The sequence below is a fragment of the Tachysurus vachellii genome, chromosome 8 (assembly GCF_030014155.1).
Source record: "Tachysurus vachellii isolate PV-2020 chromosome 8, HZAU_Pvac_v1, whole genome shotgun sequence".
Classification (NCBI taxonomy): Eukaryota; Metazoa; Chordata; class Actinopteri; order Siluriformes; family Bagridae; genus Tachysurus; species Tachysurus vachellii.
In genome coordinates this window covers 16398624-16422110 of record NC_083467.1, presented here as the reverse complement: position 1 = coordinate 16422110, position 23487 = coordinate 16398624, and the positions used below count along the sequence as shown (strand labels likewise).

Sequence of the window (23487 nt, the reverse complement as noted above, 5' to 3'; positions counted from 1 at the left end):
TGAAGTATGAAGCAGAAGTGAGAGATCTCAGAAATTGCAAAAATTCACTTTTGGCATTTGCACTGAAAGGGGCCAAAGGTTACAAAAAAAAACACTCCCAGAGACCCAGACTAAAAGCGCTAATAATATCTTACCCGAATTTGGCAGCAATGTCATAAACCTGTTTCTCATGCTGCAACACCTTCTCTCGATCTCCTTCAAACAGCAGCGTGGCCACACACAGGTGATGGGGATCAAAGCCTTTAAACTGTTGAATAAGGCGAATACAATGGGTTTAACTGCAAGGGTCCATGACAAGGCTAAAGCAACAGGAATAGTAAAAGATGTAGAACACTCATTTGTCGCTCACCTTTGTGATGTAAAATTTTTTCAGCCCATCCAAAAACGATGTAAAGATGGAGGACACTTGAGGTTTAAGAGCGTGACCTGGAAAGCCATAAACACACCCACAAATCATCAACATACCATCAGCCAAGCACTATAATAATAAAATCTCATTCCAGTAGTCCAACACCTCTCACATCAGCTTTTGACTCATTAAAAGCAAGAGATAAATGAAGGTCGTATTTTCGACACCCATTTGTGGCCCACTTTCATCCGCGCAGGCTTAGAGGGCCAGATTGATCTGTGGTTTGAACAATAGCAGCGTAACAAATGGGGCAGAGTGAGCAAGAGTACAGCAGCGGAGACTCCGAGGCCTGAGGGCCATATATCAGCTTCTGACTGAGAGGAAATACTTTCCACGCTGCTCTGCAAGTCTCCCTTACATACTCTGATTTATTTCGGAATGGACGCACAAAGCGCCACGGACAAACAAAAGTGAGCGGCCACAGCCGAGGGGAAGCCTATCAATCTCTCATACTCCCACACAGACAAGGGGGAAAAACATTCTACAGGGAGTTCACTTGTCACTTCACTTCTGTACATTCCACGTTCCTTCCTTTTCTTTCATCAATCCCCCCCAAGTGTTTGAAGCTCTCAAACACTTGCTCTCCTTTGACCTTTTAAGTCTGACTTTTTGAAATTTAACTTACTCAATTACTCACCAGCCAGGATATGAAAGAGTAGATACTAAGAGGATTTTGTCAAAATATTGACATCCAAGAAACCTTACATAGAACTGTTTTTTCCTGTAAAAATGTGTATGCAATTAAAAAAAGGCAAAACACTCTTTCCAAAATCTTCATAAAACCCCAAATTTTTTAAAGTCAATCATTTTCCCTCATGTCATATTGAATGGTGAGAGGTGTAGCTTATCAAAAAACATTTAACTACAATTAAACACCAAGTTAGAATAATGTCTACTCAAAGGCTGGCTTTATAATGTGACTTTAATTCCACTTTATTACAGAAAGATGAAATTTGAGTGTAATTTCAGTAATAAAAGTATGCTCTCCTCCGTTTCTATACGGTCTCATAATTAGGAGAAGTGAAGCCTTTATTAATGAGGGTTTGAATCTTGCTCTCTGCTGCTAGTCCCTCTCTCTTTGGCGGAGACGGAGAAGTGCACCGTTGGTGAAAATGTGAGCCTGGAGGAGAGTTAATGAGGTCCCTAGAGACTGAGAAAGTTTTTCTGTGATATCTCCCAACCCCGTAAATTCCTTCATATATCCACATACAATACTCTAAGATGTCAATATGGTGGAAGCTTAATTGTTGCCAGGGCCATTTTTCATTGTTCCTGGATCATGTGTCGGCTTGTTCGGCTGCTCGGCTGGCAAGATAATGATCGATTTAACTTTAGACGAGACAGCGAATTGAGGCGGCCTCTGTAGATGAATTATATCATGCAAAATTAAACTGCTTGATGCACGAAAAAGCACAGAATGCATCAGCTACAGGCAATTAAACAAAGCATCTTGCACATACAACACTAGTTTGTTTTCATAGACGGAGATGCGGTGAAATAACGGGCCTCAATTCAGATTCGGCAAAATATACTGAGCATTTGAATCATTAAGGTAAACATAAAGATGTCAACAGTGAAGGTGTTTACTGATTATACCTGTGCATCAACATCAGATTTAAAGTCCCAAACAACAGGGCATCACGGTCTTTATTGTCTTCTGTTTGTCTTAATAACATAATCCTTTTAATTCACAGAACATATATATGTATGTATATATGTATGTGTGTGGGTATAAATGCTGGACAGCTTGGACATTCAGTCCTGTAGGGATAATATTCTTCCTTCAGCCTCCCAATTACCACTGGAACCATAGCAACAGCTCTCACACACACACACACACACTTGCATATTCACTTCTATTTCGCCTTGTTTCTTGACTAATGACACAACAACAAACAAAACTGCAGATACAGTATGTTGCAATAGATTTTAAAGCCAAAAGCAGATTTTGCTTCCCTGCTGTGAAAACTGATTTGTTTTTATTTCATTTCCTTTGATTTTAGTCAGGACGCCAAGCCGAAGCTAAAGCCTCATTAATAATGGTTCCCGCTGCAGCATCCAAAACATCAATAATGGCTTCGTCAAGCACCGAGTGAAAAGGCTAATACAGAAAGGCTGCTGGATGCAGCAGTGATTTCCAATGACTTTCATTCCTGATATATCCAATGATTTTTAAACTCAGCAAAGCTCAGCGTTACAGTAATTTCCATAATAAAGATTTATAAATCAAAATTCATGAACTTAACTGGGGACTGACACATAACACGCCCACAAAAATTTAGTACTATAAAAATAAGTTATTATAAAGTGCATTTCAACACATGCCTACCTATGCTATTTATTTTCAAACCATTCCCTAACATGCACTTTATATACAGCGTTGGTCAACGTGATGACCAACAATACACCACAATAAAATATTCTAAAATATCTTAAGCATCATCGGTAGTTTTAAAACTACAAACGGATTGGAATTGACTGAACAGACTGATGATATAAAATTTATGCTGAAGTTTGTATATATATTTTTAATTTATCCTCCACTTCAATGTTAAATAATTTTGCAAATATTAAAATAACATACCAGTGAATGCTTTCCAGAGTTGCTGTTTATCAAACACTGCATATCATTTGGTCACATGACCCAGCCTTATTTTACAGTTAATAAGCCTTGATGTCTGAAAGGTAGGTATTTCATCATTCATTTCTGACTGGGGAAAAACATACCAAACTGAAACTGCTCGTTGTCCATCAGTCTAATAGAAGCTGGAGAGCATCTCTAAAACACAAACACAGAGAGAAACTGAGCATCACTGTCTTTGGATTTGTGGTTATTTTTTTACCAACTAATTTTAAACAAGTACCATAAAATCATTCAAACATTTGTTTGAGACACTTAAACCCCTTTGTCTTAGTTTGCAATTGGTGGAAATTTGTAGAAAGAGGCTCACAATTCTTTTGTCATTAAATCTGTCCTTTTAAATGTATAAATCAATAAAGACAGAAAAACAAGGCTGTGCATGGCCCAAACGATGCGCTAAGAGCTGGCCTATTTCACTGTTATGCCGAAAAGCGGCTTCAGGCTACTGGGAGTCCCTGGAGAGAAGTTTGGGAAAGGATCTGTAACTCACACATCCTAAACAGCATGATCGATATCTTCATCGTCTGCTGTGCTCAGAGCTAATTTATGCTCTCATAATGAGCAGAGCTGCACAGAGCTAGAACATACAGTCATCAATAACAGTGCCATCACTGGCAGGGCCAGCAAAGCTTTCTCTGATGGACTAACAATTCACAGAGCAAAGAAAACATATGTTTTTTTTTTTTTTGTTATTTTTCATTCGTTTATTTATTTGTAATTTTGTGTGAATCCCCTCAGTAGTTTAGAGGAGCTGTAATATAATCTTCAAACTGTCATTCTCTTCATTGGGTCAGAAACTATTTGTATAAATTGGGTGTAATCACTCCAATATGCCACAGGCTAATCTTTTGTCCATTAAGCACTTGCCCATTAAGACCTAAATTAATTCTTGCAAGCTAAACTTGATTTACTCAATCTGTGAACGTCAAACTTTGATAAAGTTGCTGGATAGTTACATGCAATATCAATTAATTTTATAATCAGTTACTCATGTTAAATTGTCTCTGATGCTCCTGCACCACAATTACAATAGAATCTTTATAATCTTTTACTTTTTGGGGGTAACCAGAAGTCAAAATGCTAATAGGTAGAGTTAGAATATTGTATGCATGGTCTCCATATATCATTGTATAGAGAATATATATAGTGTATGTGTGTGTGTATGCTAAATAATTGCAGAAGGAAGATAACTATTTTGTTGATTTTTGTATGCATAAAGAAAATACAGAGGACCTTTTGTTCTTTGCCAAGATGATCTGTTTGAATATATTTCTCCAATAAAAAATGGTTAAAAGTGGTTAAAATTCATGTAGAAGTCATGGATATTTTAGTTCATGAAAGCCTGTCATTTCTAGAACTATATATTGGGGAAAGTTCCACAATGTAGGAGTTGTAATCTAGTAAAATAGATTCAGTATCTCTCAAGTAAGTGTATTCGGGTTTATATCCAGTCACTGAATACAATCACATTACAGATGTGCTGAATTAGTTGTTAGACTATGAGATGTTACCTGTTTAGCCACCTCTCGCAGACAGGCCACACCCTGCTGGAAGTTTGGGAAGACGACAGAGCCATATTTCTGATACTCAGGGACTGGACGGATCTTTATTGTAACCTCGGTGACCACACCCAGTGTGCCTAAAAAAAAAAATCACCACACCACAGAAACAAAGTTCAACAAAAAGATATATGTACTGTACACTTAGCGAAAAAAGTTGTTTTCACAGCATCTATTAATCTAGTTTAGAGAAAATAAAATCATTTGTGATGAGGCTCATTCTAATGTAGGTAGAGCTTTCACTCACATTCTCTCTCTGACTGACACACCCACCCACACAACACACACACACACACACACACACACACACACACACCCTGCCCAGTCCAGACCAGCCCCTTGTCTATCCACTGGAGACCAATGTGTTCATTTGCACTTGGGTGATCTGGTTTCATCCAACACTGGGGGGCTGTGTGAGATTTACCAGCTCTGGCGTTGTTGAAATAAAGCAGGTCTGTATCAAAGGAAGTGTCAAGCCAACACCGGAGACACTGTTAGACTTAAAGCCCGGATCCCAGCATGCTCCACGACCCCCGAGAGCTCAACTACCACTGCTGCTTTGAGGCTCATGTTGCCAGTTCATTTAGCCATGGAAGGCCAGCGCTCTGCCCACAGGAGGTATGACTGCAGAAAGTAGCAGTGATAAAAACCAGGAGGGGCGTTATAAATGAACTTCTGGATGAAAGCCATTTGCCCACATAGAGACAAATCTGAATTCAGACACCACAGACTGAACTAGAAAATAAATAAAATGAGATATATATATATATATATATATAGATTAAAAAAAGCAAATTATATGATAAGAAATGAGGAAGAAACCACACAATCTTGGATTTTCTCAGTTCCATAATTATTTTAGAAATATTGTAGCTATAATATACTAAAGTACAGAGAAAGAAAATGAAATTTCAGTGCATGAAGCTCATCTGTCCTGCCATGCACTATTGTTCTGTGCGTTTGTGTGTTTGAAAATTAAAGCTGCATTTCAGTATGCTGTGTGAAAGTACATCTGTGCAGATTTGTGTAAAGAAAAAAGGGCCGGTCTCAGAGCCAACTCTTCTCTGCTTGACAGGCAAACCGTGGAAGCAAGCATAACCTAAACAACCAACAAATGGGCTGAAGCACACAGTAAAGATGCCAATAAGGCTGTTTACTACCACCTACATACAGTACACATGGCCATAATAGCCTCCTCTATAAACACTCAGTCACAGGGTGGACATTTACTGCACTTTCATCTTAACCAGTTGACAGTAAATACTCATAAGCGCCATCATAAAACCCTGCTATAATTCTGTCTTTAGTGAGTCACTTCTGTGAGACGAAAGTGAAACAGACTCATTTGTTAGCATCTAAATGCCCCTGTCATTTTAAACACAATTTAAAAATCCAGATGTCTTCTTAATGGGAGTATAAATGTTTATGAAAACAAAAAACAATTAATTTGGGGGCAAAGCAAGTAAAAGAGCTAACATATGGCAAATGTAAATGCTCCTATTAGCCTCTAGTATAATATAGAAGTAATATATAAGTTTTCTATTAGCATTCTTTTTCATAAGAATGTAATAAACCAATGTATTTATAAAGACAGCATTAAGAAAGTGATTATAAACAACTATTTACAAAAATAACATGTACTTTCAGAATAATTCGTATTAGTAGCATGGCTGTAATGAGGCTTTAATGAACCATGGCATGCTGCCCTCTAGTGGTCCAATACAACAACGTGACAACAAATTCTGCTGGTTCTGTCATACACACTTTTTGTATATTTAAAAATGCATTAGTCAAGATTATTCTTTTTATTTCAAGATTAGGTCTCTAACAGTTAGATTGGTTCAACCTTTGAACGATTCTCTCATGGTCACAAAACTCCGCCTCCAGGTTGACCCAAAAACACAGACAAGTATTCCAGACCGTATGTCAGTGTTCCTAAAGGGCTTTCTCAGAGACGTCCTACAGTTTTGTTAAGTTCATAGTTTAATGCATTGTTTTGTTTAAAAAATAATCGTGTTCTATTTATCTTCGAAGTACAAACAAAAGAATAAATAAAATTACTATTGCACCTTTAATACCATTATCTGTACCCAAGCACAATATAATCAGTACCATCTGAGTCTGAGTTGAAAGGAACCAAAAGTAAGGCTGGGTTGAACAAATCATAAATTTAATTAGCTAGCCCACTGAGCAAGTAAAAGCTCCAATATGTTGCCCAGTTCCATGTTTTGGTTGCCTGGAAACTGACATGACAAAAAAAAAAAAAAAGCGGTAGCTAAAGGAATGTAATAAGAGAGGAACAGGGAAAGGGTTGTGTTGTTCTGCAGAACACAGAGTTTGGGCTGCTGGTGGATTTTAAGCAGAAGGTAAATGGTAATGTCAGGTAGAACAGAGGGTTACAGTATGCAGAGGCCAGCAGACCTCCCACACTGACAGAGCCGACCACAAACAGCCACACTCTCGCACTACGGACGCTCCAAAAAACTTTCCAAATGTGTGTTTGGAAAATAGTTCTACCAGTGAAGGTTAGGCATACTGGAAGGTTAATCATAATTTATAGTGCGATTGTGTACTGTAATTTGTGACTTTTATCCTACTCCTGCTAAAGTCCATGCTTTACTGCAGCTGGAAGTAAAATACCAATTTTTGGATTAGCCTGAAGTGAAATTTGCAGTGCAGAGGACAAAGAGAGAGTGCAGAAGTGTATGTGGGTGAAACGGTCAGATTTACAGATGTACAGCAATCATTTATAGTCTTACAGCTAATAGAATGGATCCAAATACCTATCATTCCATCTCCCTGCAGACTGCTAGGGGCATATGCACTTTCTGTGTGTGTGTGTGTCTACACCACACACTAGCAGCTGTTCACAGTTGTAATGCCAACAGTCCCTGTATTTGTTAATAAGCACTGCCGTATGGTCGTGTTATCAGCGGGCATGTACAAGGACATAGAAATGTAGTTCTGGGGGAGTTTGTCTGCTGCCTCTGCATCAACTGAAATCAACTTAGGCTATGACTGTCTACTACACAAAAGCATGACTGTGTGGTAGCTTGGATCAATGAAGCACAACAGAACAGGTTGAAACAAGTTTCATACTGATATGAAGGAAACAAGTGGCTCATGCTGTGCATCACACTGTATCACCTAACTATTTATATGGGCTAGCTACCTAGATTAGATTTATTGACAATACTAACATCAAATATAGAATTTAGTTCATTTCTTTCTTTTATTAACATATTTCCATTGAATTCAACTACAGTGAGAAGACTGGCAATTTTTAGAGGAAGATGGAATAATTTTCACTTTTCAGTTTTTCAAACACTATTGGGTGTTCTCACTTACCCCCCAAGCTGAGACCTGATTGGTCAGGTAATTCATCATTTTAAAGCATTCTGCTGTAATTCCACATTTTCACCACATTCTGAGTGTGCACTAGCAGCTGAAAAAAGATGACTGCTAAAACATAGCATTAAAAAAAAGAAGAAAAAAAAAAAGAAAAAGGTCACCCTAAACCCTTTGCTCCTAATTAGCGTGTGCAGCGAAGCAGTGTTCCTGTTCACTGTTTGCTTTGTTTACAACAGCTGCTATTGAGAGCAGAAAAAAAAAAATCAACCTTTCATGCTTTATTGTTTGCACAATTCAGGACTTCATAGCACACAATCTCACTCCATTTTCCAATGGATTGCTATGGATGTGCCACCACAAATGTGTGGGGGTATAACATCCTCACTCTCTGATCCACACACACACACACACACAAAATATAAATATTCTGTATCTATGTGAAGTACTTAAAGGATTATTAGTATCCAAAATGTAGTATTTTCTTCCTTGTACTATTTAGAAAAAAGCAGTGTTCTTTAGTTAATTAACCCCACTCAAAAATAACAGAAAACTCATGCCCACTGACAAACACATTGTCACTACCTTCAGATCCGAGGATGAAATGGTGGATGTCTGGCCCAGTGGACATTCGTGGACCCTGGCAGCTCTTCTCAATCACACCTCTAGGGCTCACCATCTTTATATGTACCACCTAACAATTAACAGTTAATGTCAGCCACAATAAAGTAATAAATAATAAAACATCACTTAAAAACAATAGATGGGAAAAAGAAAAAATGTGTCTTCTCCATATCCCTAAGTGCAAGATGCTCAAGGTAATGTGTGAGTATGGGTTGTGTCTGATTTGTGTGATAGAGTAGATAAAGTCTGCACACCAGGTCTTCGATGTTGCCGTAGATGTTTTTCTTCATGCCTGATGCACGTGTAGCCACCCAGCCTCCGAGAGAGCTAAATTCCATAGAGTCCGGCTCATGTCCAGTGCAATATCCACTCTCATTCAGCTGAGGAAACAGCACACACACATACACCCAGGTGATTCGAATACACACAACCCCAGTTTTATTACCAAGCCCCCAGAAACAGACTCCTTAACAGCATACCATCTGTGCACTCAGAATGCAGCAAAAACACCCGCATGCGAGTATGTGATAGGCTTGTTAACATGCATCACGCACACACACTTCTATATTATACTAGAGGCCATTTTTCTGAATTAGTTTGATGGTGCCATCTGCTAGATGTGTTTGGGTAATAGTATAAAAAAAAAAAACACCAGCTCTGTGCCAGTCTCTGCCTCTCAATCCACATGTTGAAAATAAATGTGCAGAGTGATAGCTGCAGACTCAGATGCTCAGGGAGAACAAATTCACACTAGTCACTAACCTGCCTTTCCAGGTCCTGGCCAATGATGCCAGCCTCTACATGGGCTGTTAGGTTTTTCTCATCAATCCACAATATTCGATTCTGAAAAAAGACAGGGAAAATAAAACAAGTAAAATTGCTGAAATCTTATGCCAAGAAATTAAAAGCAGATATGAAATTCAGACATGTGATAGAGAGAAAAAACAGAAAGAAAGAGTAATGGAAGGAAGGAGACAGCAGGGAAAGAGCCAGGAGGTCAAAAAAGAGCCAGAGTAAGATTCTGATTAAAATGTACTTGTGTTGACAGTGTATATCATTGTCTGTCTGCACTACTCCATAAAATTGTCCATCTGTCTGAATTACAGTCCTTAAATTCAGTCCAGTTGTTTGGGCTTAGTGTGCTTTAGAAGACACGGTGCATGTGTTGGTTGTGTGTGTGTGTGTGTGTGTGTGAGATCAACAACACCACACAGGAAAAAAAGCGTAAACCGAGGTAGAAACTTTAGGGAGGAAAAGAGCTTGCTTTATGAAAAGGAAAATGAAAGCACATACTGTAGGTCAGGTGGCAGGATTTTCCACACACACTGAAGGGCAAACAGACCATGTGATCTCAACTACAAGCCAAAACTGGACTGATTAGAAAAAAAATGACATTCCATGCAGTATTTCCTATCATGCCTACACTAAGGAAACGCAACACAAATTAGTTCTATTACAGTAAAAAGAATGTTTGCATGAGCTGCTGGAGTTTTCTGAACTGAATCTAGCCGGTATAATAAAAATCAATAGAAGGCATTGTTGTTTTATAAAATAGAGGTCTCTTGACATTCTAATCATGCTTCGATGGCACCCGTCACAGGGTAAAAAAGTTAACTTTGGTTTATGGCCCAATACCACAATTCCCTGCCAGGGTCAAATGTTGCTCACGATATGGAATACTCTCAGCATGAGCTCCACTCTCAACCATCAATCATCTGGCTGAGCCCATAAACCAGCCAACCCTGGCATCCGCTGCCTTTCATGTCCCACCCTCTCGACCTTATGACCTCTGACATAGGTCATCAGCTCAGAGAAAAAGAGCGAGAGAGAGAGGGCGGGGGGCAAGAGAGAGAGCGCGAAGGAAAGAGAATGAGGATGGGAAAGAACGTGAGAGAGAGCTGAGTGTAGGCCTCAAAACGTTACATAAATCAGGTTTAGCATACGGTCCTCATGTGCAGCATGTAAGCTTCCACTGTTCTTGTACATGGCTTCAAATGAGCTTTAAATCATACTAAGTTCACATTCAAATTGCCATTGTGTATGTGAATGGTCACTGTATGTTTTTGCCCACCATCTGAGAGGTGTCTAGCGAGACAATGGATCGAGTCTCCTCTGGAGGGCACTCGAGAGCACTGGACACACTTGTACCACCTGACAGAGACAGAAACATAGAGACTTTGGTGCACTTATTCAGCGGTATTTGGACAATGGAAAAAAGGAAGTGGTCAGTTCAATAGATTGTAACTGTTGTTTTCTGGGTTGAGTGCTCACCTCCAAACGGTATAACACACACATTGTGCTTGCAGGCCAGCTCCACAATCTTCACTACATCATCGTGACAGCCTGTACAGGGCACAACACACATGATAGCCTATTAAAGAAGCACATTCATGTCCAGACTTTATCGGTGAAAAGGACAGAATGAGACGTTTCTTTTGATTGTGCGAGATGTTGGAGACAAAGTGGGTGGACAAAGAAAAAACTAGAGTTCTCTCCCCTCCTTCTCTGTGGGTGGGATCAACGCTTTCCATCTGTAGCCAATAAGAGTGACTAGCCCTGCCCACCCTAAATATATGTGAAAGAAAGGAACATCCCATACTGCCCCAATAGCATGAATACGCCTCTTTTTTCCCCTCCTGCACATCCACTAGCCTGCAGTGACGGAATATAAATGGGAAAGGCATGAACTTTAGAAGTGCTGGACATCCAGAAAGGTACGGCCAATTATCGAACACAAATGCAGACACAGCACAGTCAATTCTGCTTTTCTGCAGGCTCACAGATCAAGCAACTCTGCCTAATGAAGGACTTGCTCTTTAGCTCTAATGAAATGAACATCTACCTGAAATGAAACACCAAACACTGGACAGGATACAGATATATAGTGCAGTATCTCTTTTTTTTTTTTTTTTACTTTTGTATTCTGGGATTTGCAGATGCAAAAAGAATAAGCAACACATTGCTCAAAGATTAAATAAAAGGTCAGGAACAGTCTCTCTCACCCTTCTGGTTCTAGGAATCACAGAGACTGTTAGAAGCACATCTTGAAGGTCTTTTCCTGTATGAGTTCAGCAGGATGACTGGCTGAATTGTTTTCTGGCCATGTGGGACTCAACTAATCAAGTCTGAGCTAGAGCGCCGAGCTCATTTCCATGGTGAAATAGATCCACCAATCTGAGAGCAGTAATTCAAACAGCCAGCATTTTATTCGATGTCAAACTTCCTTCTGACATGTCTCATTAAAGCGCACACTCATGAATATTAACAAGCAGCCTACCTGCTGATGCAGTGAGCTGGAGATTAACCCTTTATGACATGCCTGCAGCAGCTCATGGCATACACGAACCGTACACCACACACAAAGACGTGAAGCAACAAATACACTTTTTCGTTCTTGGCACGTTCAGTGCTGTTCATAGTAAAACATGAAATTATAAAAGTATACAGACACAAGAAAATAGACCGTACCATTACAGTGGTTTATCCTTACTGTAAATCAGTACACAAAAGACCATGCAGATGCCAATACACACAAAGTGTAAATGGTCAGAACATCTTACGGCTTCTTATAAAAAGAAGTATAAATACAAACACACTTCTGAATACTGCAGAAGTTTAATAAACTGCTGATAAGCTGTGTTCACATCACTGGAGCAAACTATACTAGACAGCAGAAGAGTTCTAACTCCTTTAAAAAAAATGACTGAAATATACTGAAAACAAGCTGTTCAAGTGCCCATCGATAGGTTTTCCGTAACAAAGATACTGACGTGGACTAGGAACTTAAGCAATAGCTGAGCAGAAGCACACATTAAGAAAAGATGTAATGAGCCCAAAATCATAGACTTTATAGGCTATATGAGAATTGCTGAGTTGGCACAAATCTGTCATCTGTCAGCAGAGTGCATTACTGTGCTTCCTTCATTATGGGAATTATTATCTCTAAAAATACTGCTAGAGTTTGTGTTCTGGGAAAATGTCTGTGAAAAATTGTTCTCATTTTAAGTTATAGCAAAGTTACCTTTTAATCATTAATGGTTTAATTAACTGAAGTAGGTGGGAGTGGAAGGTGGGAGGTGAGAGTCTTTAAGAAATTTGAGGGGGAAAAAATGGCTGAATAAGGATTGGATTTGCAGGATCTGCTAAATTAGTTCATACTATTTTCAAATATTAAAGACAACCGAATATTTAAAATCAGGCTCTCTATTATTTCCAGAAGTTGCAGAACAATTAGAAGGCCCTTGTTTATGAAATTGTAAAACACAGAAACCTGAACTCGGGATCAAAATGTGAATCTGTTTTGTTCTATTTTAATGTTTCGCAAATTTACTTCAATGTTTATTCCGATTTTCCCTGTCGTGCACCTACATGATAAAAATCCCTGCAATGCATGTGCATTTAAACATACACAATCTTTCAAGTACTCACTTGGCCAAACCACCATGTCTGGTATTCTTCCAATTCTCCCCTCTCTCAAGGCAAAGATCTCATGTAGGCAGTGACCTGTATGGAGAAGTAGAGCCCTTTTACATCACTGCCCAACAGAAAGAATCAAGACAGGACTTAACCCAGGACACACTAAAATAGAAACAAACATTTCTATCCCTATTCAGCTTCTCTGATTTAGTTTAAACATTTTTCATGTGGGTGCCGTGCAAAAGAACCGGGTGAGGTATTTTCATTCATTACCATGAGAGCGGAACACTCTGTCCTCTGGGTCAGTTGACAGGGCCACACCGGCAGCCTTCAGCTCCTCCACAAACAGCTCGCTCAGGTTCGGGGGTGGGAGCGCACTCACATTCAGACTGGCCTGAGACAGGAGAAAGAGTTGTGTGTGCCCACATGCCTACACACACTTCTTTACCAGTACCAAGTCAGTGAGGTGCATACTTACTGTAGCTGGGGTTTTATGTTGTAGGTTGGCACCAAATGTACCCTCAAACCAGTCCTTCAGGCTGGGTAGAAGCAGACCACTTAACCGATACCTACAATAATCACCAGGACACATCAATAACAGTATTTCAGTTCAGAGTGCTGCAAAAGTACAGCTTAAGCCATACCAAATAAAACGTTTTATAAAAAACAATCTGCTCTGGACCCCACAATCAACGTTCAAGTTAAAACCAATATAACAAAATACTAACACTGAGACTAAATGAAGAATAACAGTGGGATGTTTAATAGTCATTTAAAAAAGTAAGGCAATTGGGTACATGATTTAATATAGGTGCTGTCTTCCTAAGCCAAGTTTAAGACTGAAACTGAGTCACTCCTAAGCACTGACCAGAGCGTTTGTCCAGCAGAGCATAAACTCACACACACCCTAATGGAAATGCTGTCAGAGAGGGCAAGAAGGACAATGGAGGAGAGAAATGGAACAAGGATTAGTGTAATCCCTTTCTCTGTCTCCCTTAAGTCAGTATCAAGAGAAATAAAACCGGGGTGTGTGAGCAGCTTTGTTTCTCTGGGCAGATTAAAGTGGTAGAACAGTAAGTGGAGCTGAGGGCAGTCATCGATCCCACTGCCTGTGTGAGAATCTCCTCCACTCAGTCTCCCCGCTGCAAGCTTCTCCAAAGCCTTTACTAATTACTTCAGTCTCTCTGCGGCTGTACTTCAAAGTAGTTTCAGCACCAAACCACCAAAATAACAAACTGGACAACTTACCCTTCTTTCACGGTGTCCAAGCTCATGCCACTTATAGTATGTTTCACTTACTGCTGTTGCTTGTGTGTGAACACCATCCAGAGAAATGTTGTAAACACAATATATACTCCACACACCACTATATGATTTATACATACCACATTTGTTTAAATATATTTTGTAATGTATTTACATGTAATGTGCCAGATTTTATACTATATTATCAAGTCGCCAAAGGCACCAAAATTTTTTGATTCTTCCTTTCCAGTGTAATTTAACATTTATATGCATTTCTTCAATTTTTGCATATCAAACAGAACACAGGAATCTATTTCAGAAAATATCTGAAAAAAGCTTGCTGTAGGATTGATCTATGGAATCACTCCAAGACAGTCTTTTGGATTTGATGCTTCATATAAAATTTGTATAGAATTAAGAAAATGTCAATTCAAAAGTTGTTTGCTGCTCTAAGTAAGATCATGGCTTGTAATTGGAAATGAACGACTGCCAGTATAAAACAGTATAATAATGTTAAATTACTATAATTATGTTCTGTGGTATATAAAGAGAACTAGAACTGATTTTAAAATTTGGCATCCATAGCCAAATTATATCTATCTATATAAATTCTCCTTCTCTCATCCTCCTCTATCATCACTGAGCAAAGCACAGCTAACACTAGATGGCATTATCACACCACTCTGGCCTGAGCACAGACCCTGAGCAATGAAAGTGTGTGTGGGGGTGTGTGTGTGCTGCTGAAACACAGAAGTGTGGTTGGTGGTGCTCACTCCATTTATACAAGGACACAGACCTGTTCTCTATCTTCCACACTGATATGCTCATATTAAAGGGAGTATTTTTGTTTGCTGTCAAATTATATGTCCCTGTCCTTTTATGTATACTAGGGGTTGTAATCTTTGAAGGCCTTCACAATTCGATTAAATGTTACGTCAGTGTGTAACAATGCCTTTATTAATTGGATTCTTAATACATTTTAATATTCCACATTGTGTCTTTTACTTGCATAATTATCTATTGTAGTTAATCGTTAAAAATGTAATTTCATTTCCCAGGATGTTCTACATTTGATGTTGAATATCCCATGTTCTAGTTTGTAGTCATTTAATGTATATTATCAATGCTTTCTTATGATATGTTGCAAAAATATATCTTTGTTGATATTAAGAAGTGATATTAAGCTACAATTAATTAGTTAAACTGAAAAGGTTTTCCTTGTGCTTCATTTTATGTGGCTCAAACTCTATTTCTATTTTCCCTACGATGCAAATCATTGATTCTACAAGCCCATTATCTTACACACTGTGTTGTCTGCATATACAGGGAACAGGAACCAATTTGGGATTCGGAATAACTGTGTGTATTATTCATGTGTAAATTTGGGTTAAAGCTACAATACAGAATTTATTGAGTCAGTGGAGAAAAAGTCTCTATAATTGTTCCTTGCAACTGTATATTTCTACCAGGGTAAGAAGAATTCCACAATCTGATGCTACTGCAGTGTTGTCTAAAGAACGGCAGCATAAAACTACAAGCTACAGTAAGATGCATTCAGAAAAATAGTTTGTTAATTATTATACAGGAGTTTGTCAGTGCTTGTCTGGGGTGCTTATTTTGCTTTCATGGCATCACCTCATCTCTGTACTTTTGTTTTAACTAGAAGGTCCAAGTGATATTTCAATTCAATTTAAAAATTCTATTTATTTGGATAGCGCTTTTAACAATTCCCATTGTCTCAAAGCAGCTTTACAGAAGTATGGAAACAGAAGAGAGAGAGAAAAAATAAACAAATGAATAAATAATAATAAAATAATAATAATAATAAGGATACAAATAGAATATATACATTTAAAGTTTAAAATTCATTTAAAAATATTAATTCAAAATCTCTAATGAGCAAGCCGGAGGCGACAGCAGCAAGGAAAAACTCCCTGAGATGATATGTGGAAGAAACCTTGAGAGGAACCAGACTCAGAAGGAAACCCATCGTCATTTGGGTCACACTGGACTGTAAATAATGTAATTTCTACAACAGTTTATAGGTCAGTGCAAAATGTGATCTTTACCCACTGTTCTTTTGCACACTCACCTTTTGCCTGTAAACTCAGCCTGGCCTTTCTTGTTAAAGAAAAAACGTGAATCACTGTAACCCCAGCCATTCCACTTCAGTATTTCTTGCCTGAGAGAGAGAGAGAGAGAGAGAGAGAGAGAGAGAGAGAGAGAGCGAGAGAGAGAGAGAGAGAGAGAGAGAAATTGTTGCCCCTTTACATAATTTTAACAGAGTTGGTTTGCCTTATAAAATCTGGTTTGTTTGTTTATATTTGTGTTTACTGACATATCAGCTTCATAGGCTGATTTCATGGCAGAAACATATTAACCAATTAATCAATCAATTTAAACAATACAATGTAACAGATACTGTGTAATAAATGACCAAAAGAATAAGATTTTATACATGCAAAGTCCATACACATATTTGTTCTTTAAATGTGCTTGTAAAGGTTTTTCTGGGTCCATCTTACAAAGTAAGCCCAAAGTTTGTTCTGATAAAAATCTGTTTCATGCCATTAATAACTGGACAGATCAAAAGTATTTCGATTTATAGACATCTACCTGATTTCTGATCGCACTCTTGGAAACACTGACCTCAGCTCAACATTCTGAACATGTGACACACTTATATTTAGTGTACAAATCCACACAAGTGAGTCAGGGGTTCAGGTCAAAGCCAACTCTAAATGTAATAATGATCTAATTTTGAAAGTGTTTCCTTGCCAGGTTTAGCTGCACGCACATTTAGACAGAGCTTCTGGATCTATTTCAAGAGTACAGATCTATTTCAAGAGGGGTTTCCCCAGAAATGTCACCATAACCCTGCTGCTAAAATAGTCCAAACAAACCGCTTATTTACAGACAACAAATCCTGTTAAACAGTCACCCAGAAGGTAATGGAATGAAAAGGATACCACAACCATGTTCACCTTTATAAGTCTGCTGTTATTATTGTCCTCTACTACCTCCTCCTGCTTGATCAGAACACATCAGGTGAGATATGCAAGACTATCACAAAACTGTCCAGAGACAGAGATGGAAATTTAAAGTTTAAAGTTAACCCAATGTGATGTTAACGTATATTCTAAACCTAGCCTAGTCACTGACTTTCAAGATATTTTCAATAAAAGATAAACTATATTTTTTCTTGTAAGTGTTTTTTTTTATTTTTTTTTTTAAATGTAGCTACACCTAGCTTCATGAGTAATTCATCCATCCAGAAAGAGACACAGAAAGGTGTATGTGTGTTAAATCAGTTAAGTCTGAATGGACACGAGTCAGAGAGCAGAATAAATAACCAGCATAACTCCTGATTTTATCTGTGCTTCTATGCCATAACTCATATGCTGCATGTGGGGTGACAGCTATATGAATAGTGATGAACGCAGGCCATGCTGGATGAAGGTAAATAACAAAGGAGAGGTGACAGAGATGAAGCACTAATGTCCATTGGCCCTGTCTGCACCAGGCTGCAGCAGCCTACAGAACCCAGACAGCCTAACAAACACTGGATTAACAGAACAAAGTCAGCACTCTACTGACAACTACTCACAACACACATCTACGCTGAGGAATCCTTGATGAAATAGTCACCTAAAACCAAATAACTAAACAATCTTGCATTATATTTTCACAGTAGTCTTTAAAGTAGGCAGTAATGGATGCATCGCTATCTATTTTACAGCTAAGTTTACAGTTAGAATTATAAGACACTGACTGTTGCTCAACTACATGGGTGGGTAAAAACAAAAATGGCTAAATTTACTATTATATACTCAAGAACGTATATGAGAAATATGCGTTCCAAACATCGGCTAATGTTAGATCAATATTTAGGCAGTTAAAATAAGCATACATAGCCATTCTTCAAAATAAGACTAAACGTCAGTGATTCTTGTTGTTTGGATTGCAATACAGACTGCTGACAAACACACAAGTTATATTTATGAAGGTGAGGGAGATAGAATAGCAGCAAAATGTTGAATAAATCAGTTTAGAGTTCCATAGTCTTTTTATCTCACAGTCAATAACGAGGTTAATGGTATTTTAGACACTTCACTTCCATCCTTTATTGTTAATTCAGGTCAAAACCTGACATTACGAAAAGCACTTTTCAACAAATTACAGTGGAACACCAAAACATAATTCGAACACAATGTTTTGTGTATTACAGTCCCTTCCAAAAGTATTAAGAAGAGCCACAGAACAGCAAGGCCAATATTTTGCTTGGGCTACACTGACGACATTTGGGTTTGTTCTCAACACATGAATCAGACAACAGATCAGACTTTAATTTCTGAATATTTAGATCTAGATGTGTTAAACCACTTAAAACATGGTATTTTTGGTGACAAACCAGCCAAATATACTGGAACAGATGAGTCTTAACTTGAAACGTAAATAACATTTAATATATGCTTGCATATTCCTTGCCTGCAATAACTGCATCAAGATGGTCACCTAGATGGCCATTATTTTGAGATGTTTTTCAGTTGAAAATTTTATGGGTTTCTCCCTCCAGGCTCTTCTTCAGTAGGTGAATTGCAAACTCATCTGTGTTAAGTCTTGGCCAGTGTGAAACCTTTCATTTTTTCCACCCGGTGAAGTCATTTGTGTTGTTGGCAGTGTGTTTTGGGTCGGTGTCTTGCTGTGTGATAAAGTTACTCCCAGTTAGATAGGATGTTTTTTTTGTACATTGTCAAACAGGATGTTCCTGTAGACCAGATTCATTCTGCTGCTAGCATCAATATAGAGTTACATCATTAATACAGATTAGTGAGTCTCTTCCAGAAGCAGCCATGCAAGCCCAAGCCATGACACCGTGATTGACCCCGATTGTATCGTTTCCATTACTTTCCTTAGCCTTTATATTTCTTCTCTCAAAGACTTCACCCTGCCCTGTGGCTTTCTTTCCTTTTTAATGACATTCCAAATTGTTCTATTGTATCCCAAAAGACTTGGCCTTGCCTTTCCAATAGTTTCAGAGGGGGCTGTATGTTTTCAGGCTAATTAACAAGTATTGTATTTTTGCGATGGATCCCATGAGCCATTTGTGACCTTTCACCTTTCAAGACAAGAATGCCAAAACAAGTTAACCTTCATTGGAGTATTTCATCTACATGAAGTAGCCAATTAAAACAAGATAAAACATATTATAATTTGTTCTGGCCTTTAGATTATAATCTCTATATACACAAAACTGAAAAGACAATGAAGAAATTCCCCTTAGAAGAAGAGAGTGTATTTATAATCTCACCTATATAAACTCATCCTAAAAAAATCTGTATAGAAAATACATAGGCTTTAACTTAGGGACATACCGTAAGATCTATGTGGGAGTAAAACTGTTTATTTTATGCAGAATATTTTTCTCCATAAAAAAAATCTAAATATCCATAAATACACATATGTCTATTTGAAGCCATGAAAATAAGTGAAAAGGTGTTAAAAGGAGCTAGCACATTAATATATTCATGCATATATTCATAATATACTAACCTAGTCTAGGATAATAAACAGAAGGAATTTGTGCAAGACATTTTCATCTGCGATAAACATATAATGTTACTGAATTATAAGGGCTAAAATTTAACTGCAAAATATTTACTACATTAACAAATTTAAATATCAAAGATTTTATAAACAAATTAGCCTATTGTTCAAATTATTAAAATATCATTTCTATGTCATCTTAACAATACTGTGGCTTTTTACAGAAAATGGCCTGTAAAGGTTGTACCAATAAATATCACTAGAATCATTTATCAATCCACAAACTACTACTATAGTAATATATTGTAAGATTTTTCTGATATATGGAGAATGTCACCCCCACCGCCATGCTCTATTTAACACATTAGATAATACATTTCTGACCTAGATTCCCTCAGGGGTATATTTCTAGGTCAAAGACAAGTGTCTTTCAAACCTCTTAAGGCTTGTACCATCAGTCATTTAGCATCAACACTCAGGATGAGTATTGTAACCTGTTGTTCTGGGCATGCACAGCATTCTGGTCTAAAATGTGAAAAATGACTTCCCAAGTAAACGTTCCTCAAGTAAAACCATAAACTAATCCGAGTAAATCTTGAAAACTCAAGAACAGAGTAACTGTAGCTTTGCTAGATTTATCTTTCTTCAGTTGCCCATTAAGCACACATAAACCACTCTGGTGTGCTATTAAGGCTTTTGTACTAATCTTCAAAATGAAAGCAAATATACATACCCTACAATTTCATTAGTTCCCCATAAGTACTTCTTTACCATAAAATAGAGGTACTAGTCAACAATGCTATTAATTAGCATTCCTAAATTCGGAATGGAAGCATGTTCTCTCTTGAATTCCTCTGCTGCAAGTCACTGGAATGTTTGCTGAACAGGCTTATTCACTGGGTCTGCCATGAAGCTCAAGAATCCAGAGAAAGCTTGGTAGGAATAAGCATGGATTGTAAATGTCTGACACTAGATGTCACTACACATTTAAAGCAGCAGAATCAAACATTCCTTTTGTGGAAGCTCAAGTCAGACCACCACATCCCTTAACCAATCAGATGTGAGAATCTGTCCAAACTACTCATGATGAAATTCTGTTAATAGAAGTTACACACACTATTGCATTATACAGACAAAGGAACAATCCCAAGGGCTAATATTAGTTTTAGTCAAATATAGTGGTGCTATTTGTGCAGAGTTTTGTTTTGTAGTATTTTTTCTAAATTAAACAGAAAGCCAGGTTTTAAGGCCAGACCTTAAACTGGAGAAGCGCAGGGAACATCACTTCCCTTACAAACCTCTGGTTTACCAAAAACCTCTAACCAGCCAAGTGCAGTTATTTAAATAAAGCCCTTAGGACAAAACTGTTACATCACACAAGTTTTTAATCACATTTGCTTTAATAATGACATATTTGAAATAATTTAACCCCTCAGTTAAGACCAATTCAATGAGGTAGCCTTAATTATAATTAACCTGCAAGATATAGACAAAAATAATATCCGATGACCGTGGTTATAAATAAAATATATTATTAAAAAAATTGGTTAAATGCCATATTCCTTAAGGTCTTTCTTTCATTACTGTATCACAACAACACTACAGTTTTATAAATCTCCCACAGACAATTTATCTGGAGCCTCTGAGAGTCAGAAAAGTGGCTCATCTCTTGTAACAACAATTAACAAAATGTAAGGAATAAAACACAATTGGCAGTCTGTTAGAGGGAAATAATCAACAATGCTGCCTGGTGTTATGCTACCATTTTAAAGTCCCAATCAGAGCATATACCAAAGTGCCACTTACATTATAACTATAAACAGTTGTTCCCACCATCACTTTATTGTGCTTACTTCTAATTACTTCTATAAGACAACATAACAACCCGTACGATCATCAAGAGAAAACAATACATTCCTCTGAGGGTTTTCTTGTGTCAGAAAACAACTTTACATCTGACCGTTATAAAGCACGGACCTTGGACGATCCTTCCATCTGACCACAGGAAGCTTTGTCAGATCGACACCTACACCTATCACACCCTGTACACTATAGTATACACTGTCACTATAGAAACATCAACTTATTAAAAGGAGCCCGGTGATATATAAACATTGCAGTTGGGACTACAATCAGAAGTGCTGTATGGCAGATCAAGCAACACTTTCTGACCAATCATATGTAAGAATTCAGCAGTAGGATATATTGTGCAGCCCTGGTTTAAAATGCAACAGGTTTAAGGAAGGGCGTGGAGTCAAATGTCTGTTCCTTCTTTCCTGTAGTGGAGTGAGAGAGAGGATTAGTGTTGGCATACTGGAGACATAGAGCTGTGTCTCCACCGCACCCACGTTACAGCATGAATGAACACGTTGTTTGGAGACAGCAGTTCTGTATTCTGCTCATTGAACACATCTCTACTGTTACTGTTTCCTATTTACACCCCAGTCATATTGATAGACACACCTAAAGTTACAACACGTGTCAATAACATAGTTAAACAAACTACTTTTCCATTCTGCACAAAGCATAAGCGTTTTTTTCTTTTTAGAAAAACATCTCTACCAATTGCAATGCAGCTGTGTGAAAACAAAAGGGCTGATTAAGGTGTAAATGTCATGTAGAGTAGATGTTAGCTCCTGTAGCTAGGCTAACAGCAGTAGGAGCGCTCACTCTGCTCCGCATCCTCACTGCTTACCTTCTTTTCGGGAACGCGGTCACTTTAACAGCGCTGGACCTTGGAGTCTCGGCTTTACAGTCTTGTGTGGATAACACCGTGTGTTCATTTCCCTCACTTTGCTGCAAATGGCCGGCTATAATTCTCAGTCTTTGCCGTGCACTTCTTTGGCGCTCGGAGATGTCGGTGTTTGACGCCATGCTGCTTCCGTATTTGCGAGCCGGAAAGCGGTGCACTGTCAGAGGTCAGCCCGCTCCTAGACGGGTAAGACGGAGAGGTAGAATCCCAATCACGTGGCTGATCCCTAAACAAGTGCACTATACAGGCGATGAGAAAACGTGAGAAAGAAAGCGTGTACACTAAAACGAGTGGACTACTTATAATCCAGGAGCCGTTCGTTATGCAGCCGCTTTGATAGCGAGCCCACCTCTTTTAGCACACATATTAGTAAAATCTTTTAATGTCATGGTTTATTATCACCAATATAAAGTACGGTGTGAGCTTCTTTTGGAGGAATACATTGTTTTTTTTAAAAAGAACAAATAACTTGGAAATATCAGGAATAGATAACAGACAAGAAGAAAATACAAATAGAAGGTAAGTGTATGGTGTTTATGCCACTTTGTCATTAAGCATCAGATGAGAATCTTATCATTGAGTGTTGGGTTAATTACAGTTATTAGGAAGACAACCAGATCATTCACTCTGACTTTATTCCAAATTCCAAATAGGCCTACTGTCAGGCTATTTAAATTCATTTCTTTTTTAAATTATGCTAGTAAACCTCTTTTATTTCTTTCTCCAGTATTTTACATTGGCACCATTCTTTATGTTCACTGAAATAAGTTTGGTTTCATTTCTAATGTTGTGATTGCATGTTGGATGCCTGGATTTCATTGAAGGTATGGGGTAGTGGGAGAACATGATCTTGATGTTGGCTACTTGTATCTGAATTTATGCAAACATGCCCAAAACACTGAAAATACATTCAAATTCCAGAAGGCCATAAATTCCTAGCAGTATA

The 23487-nt window shown here is 38.1% G+C and overlaps 1 protein-coding gene across 1 annotated transcript in view; it reads right to left on the bottom strand.

Annotated features, from left to right (window-relative positions):
• Positions 1–22706, bottom strand: part of agps (alkylglycerone phosphate synthase) — a 35109-nt gene extending 12403 nt beyond the window's left edge. Inside the window, exons 1-14 of the mRNA XM_060876574.1 lie at positions 22485–22706; positions 16335–16424; positions 13476–13566; positions 13271–13391; positions 13010–13084; positions 10853–10924; positions 10653–10732; positions 9344–9424; positions 8836–8961; positions 8543–8651; positions 4562–4689; positions 3137–3188; positions 350–426; positions 135–247 (exon numbers count right to left, since the gene is read on the bottom strand). Coding sequence (XP_060732557.1) covers positions 135–247; positions 350–426; positions 3137–3188; positions 4562–4689; positions 8543–8651; positions 8836–8961; positions 9344–9424; positions 10653–10732; positions 10853–10924; positions 13010–13084; positions 13271–13391; positions 13476–13566; positions 16335–16424; positions 22485–22663 — 1394 coding nt within the window. The 5' untranslated portion in view covers positions 22664–22706. The remainder of the gene's footprint in view (positions 1–134; positions 248–349; positions 427–3136; positions 3189–4561; positions 4690–8542; positions 8652–8835; positions 8962–9343; positions 9425–10652; positions 10733–10852; positions 10925–13009; positions 13085–13270; positions 13392–13475; positions 13567–16334; positions 16425–22484) is intronic.
• Positions 22707–23487: the final 781 nt, after the last annotated feature.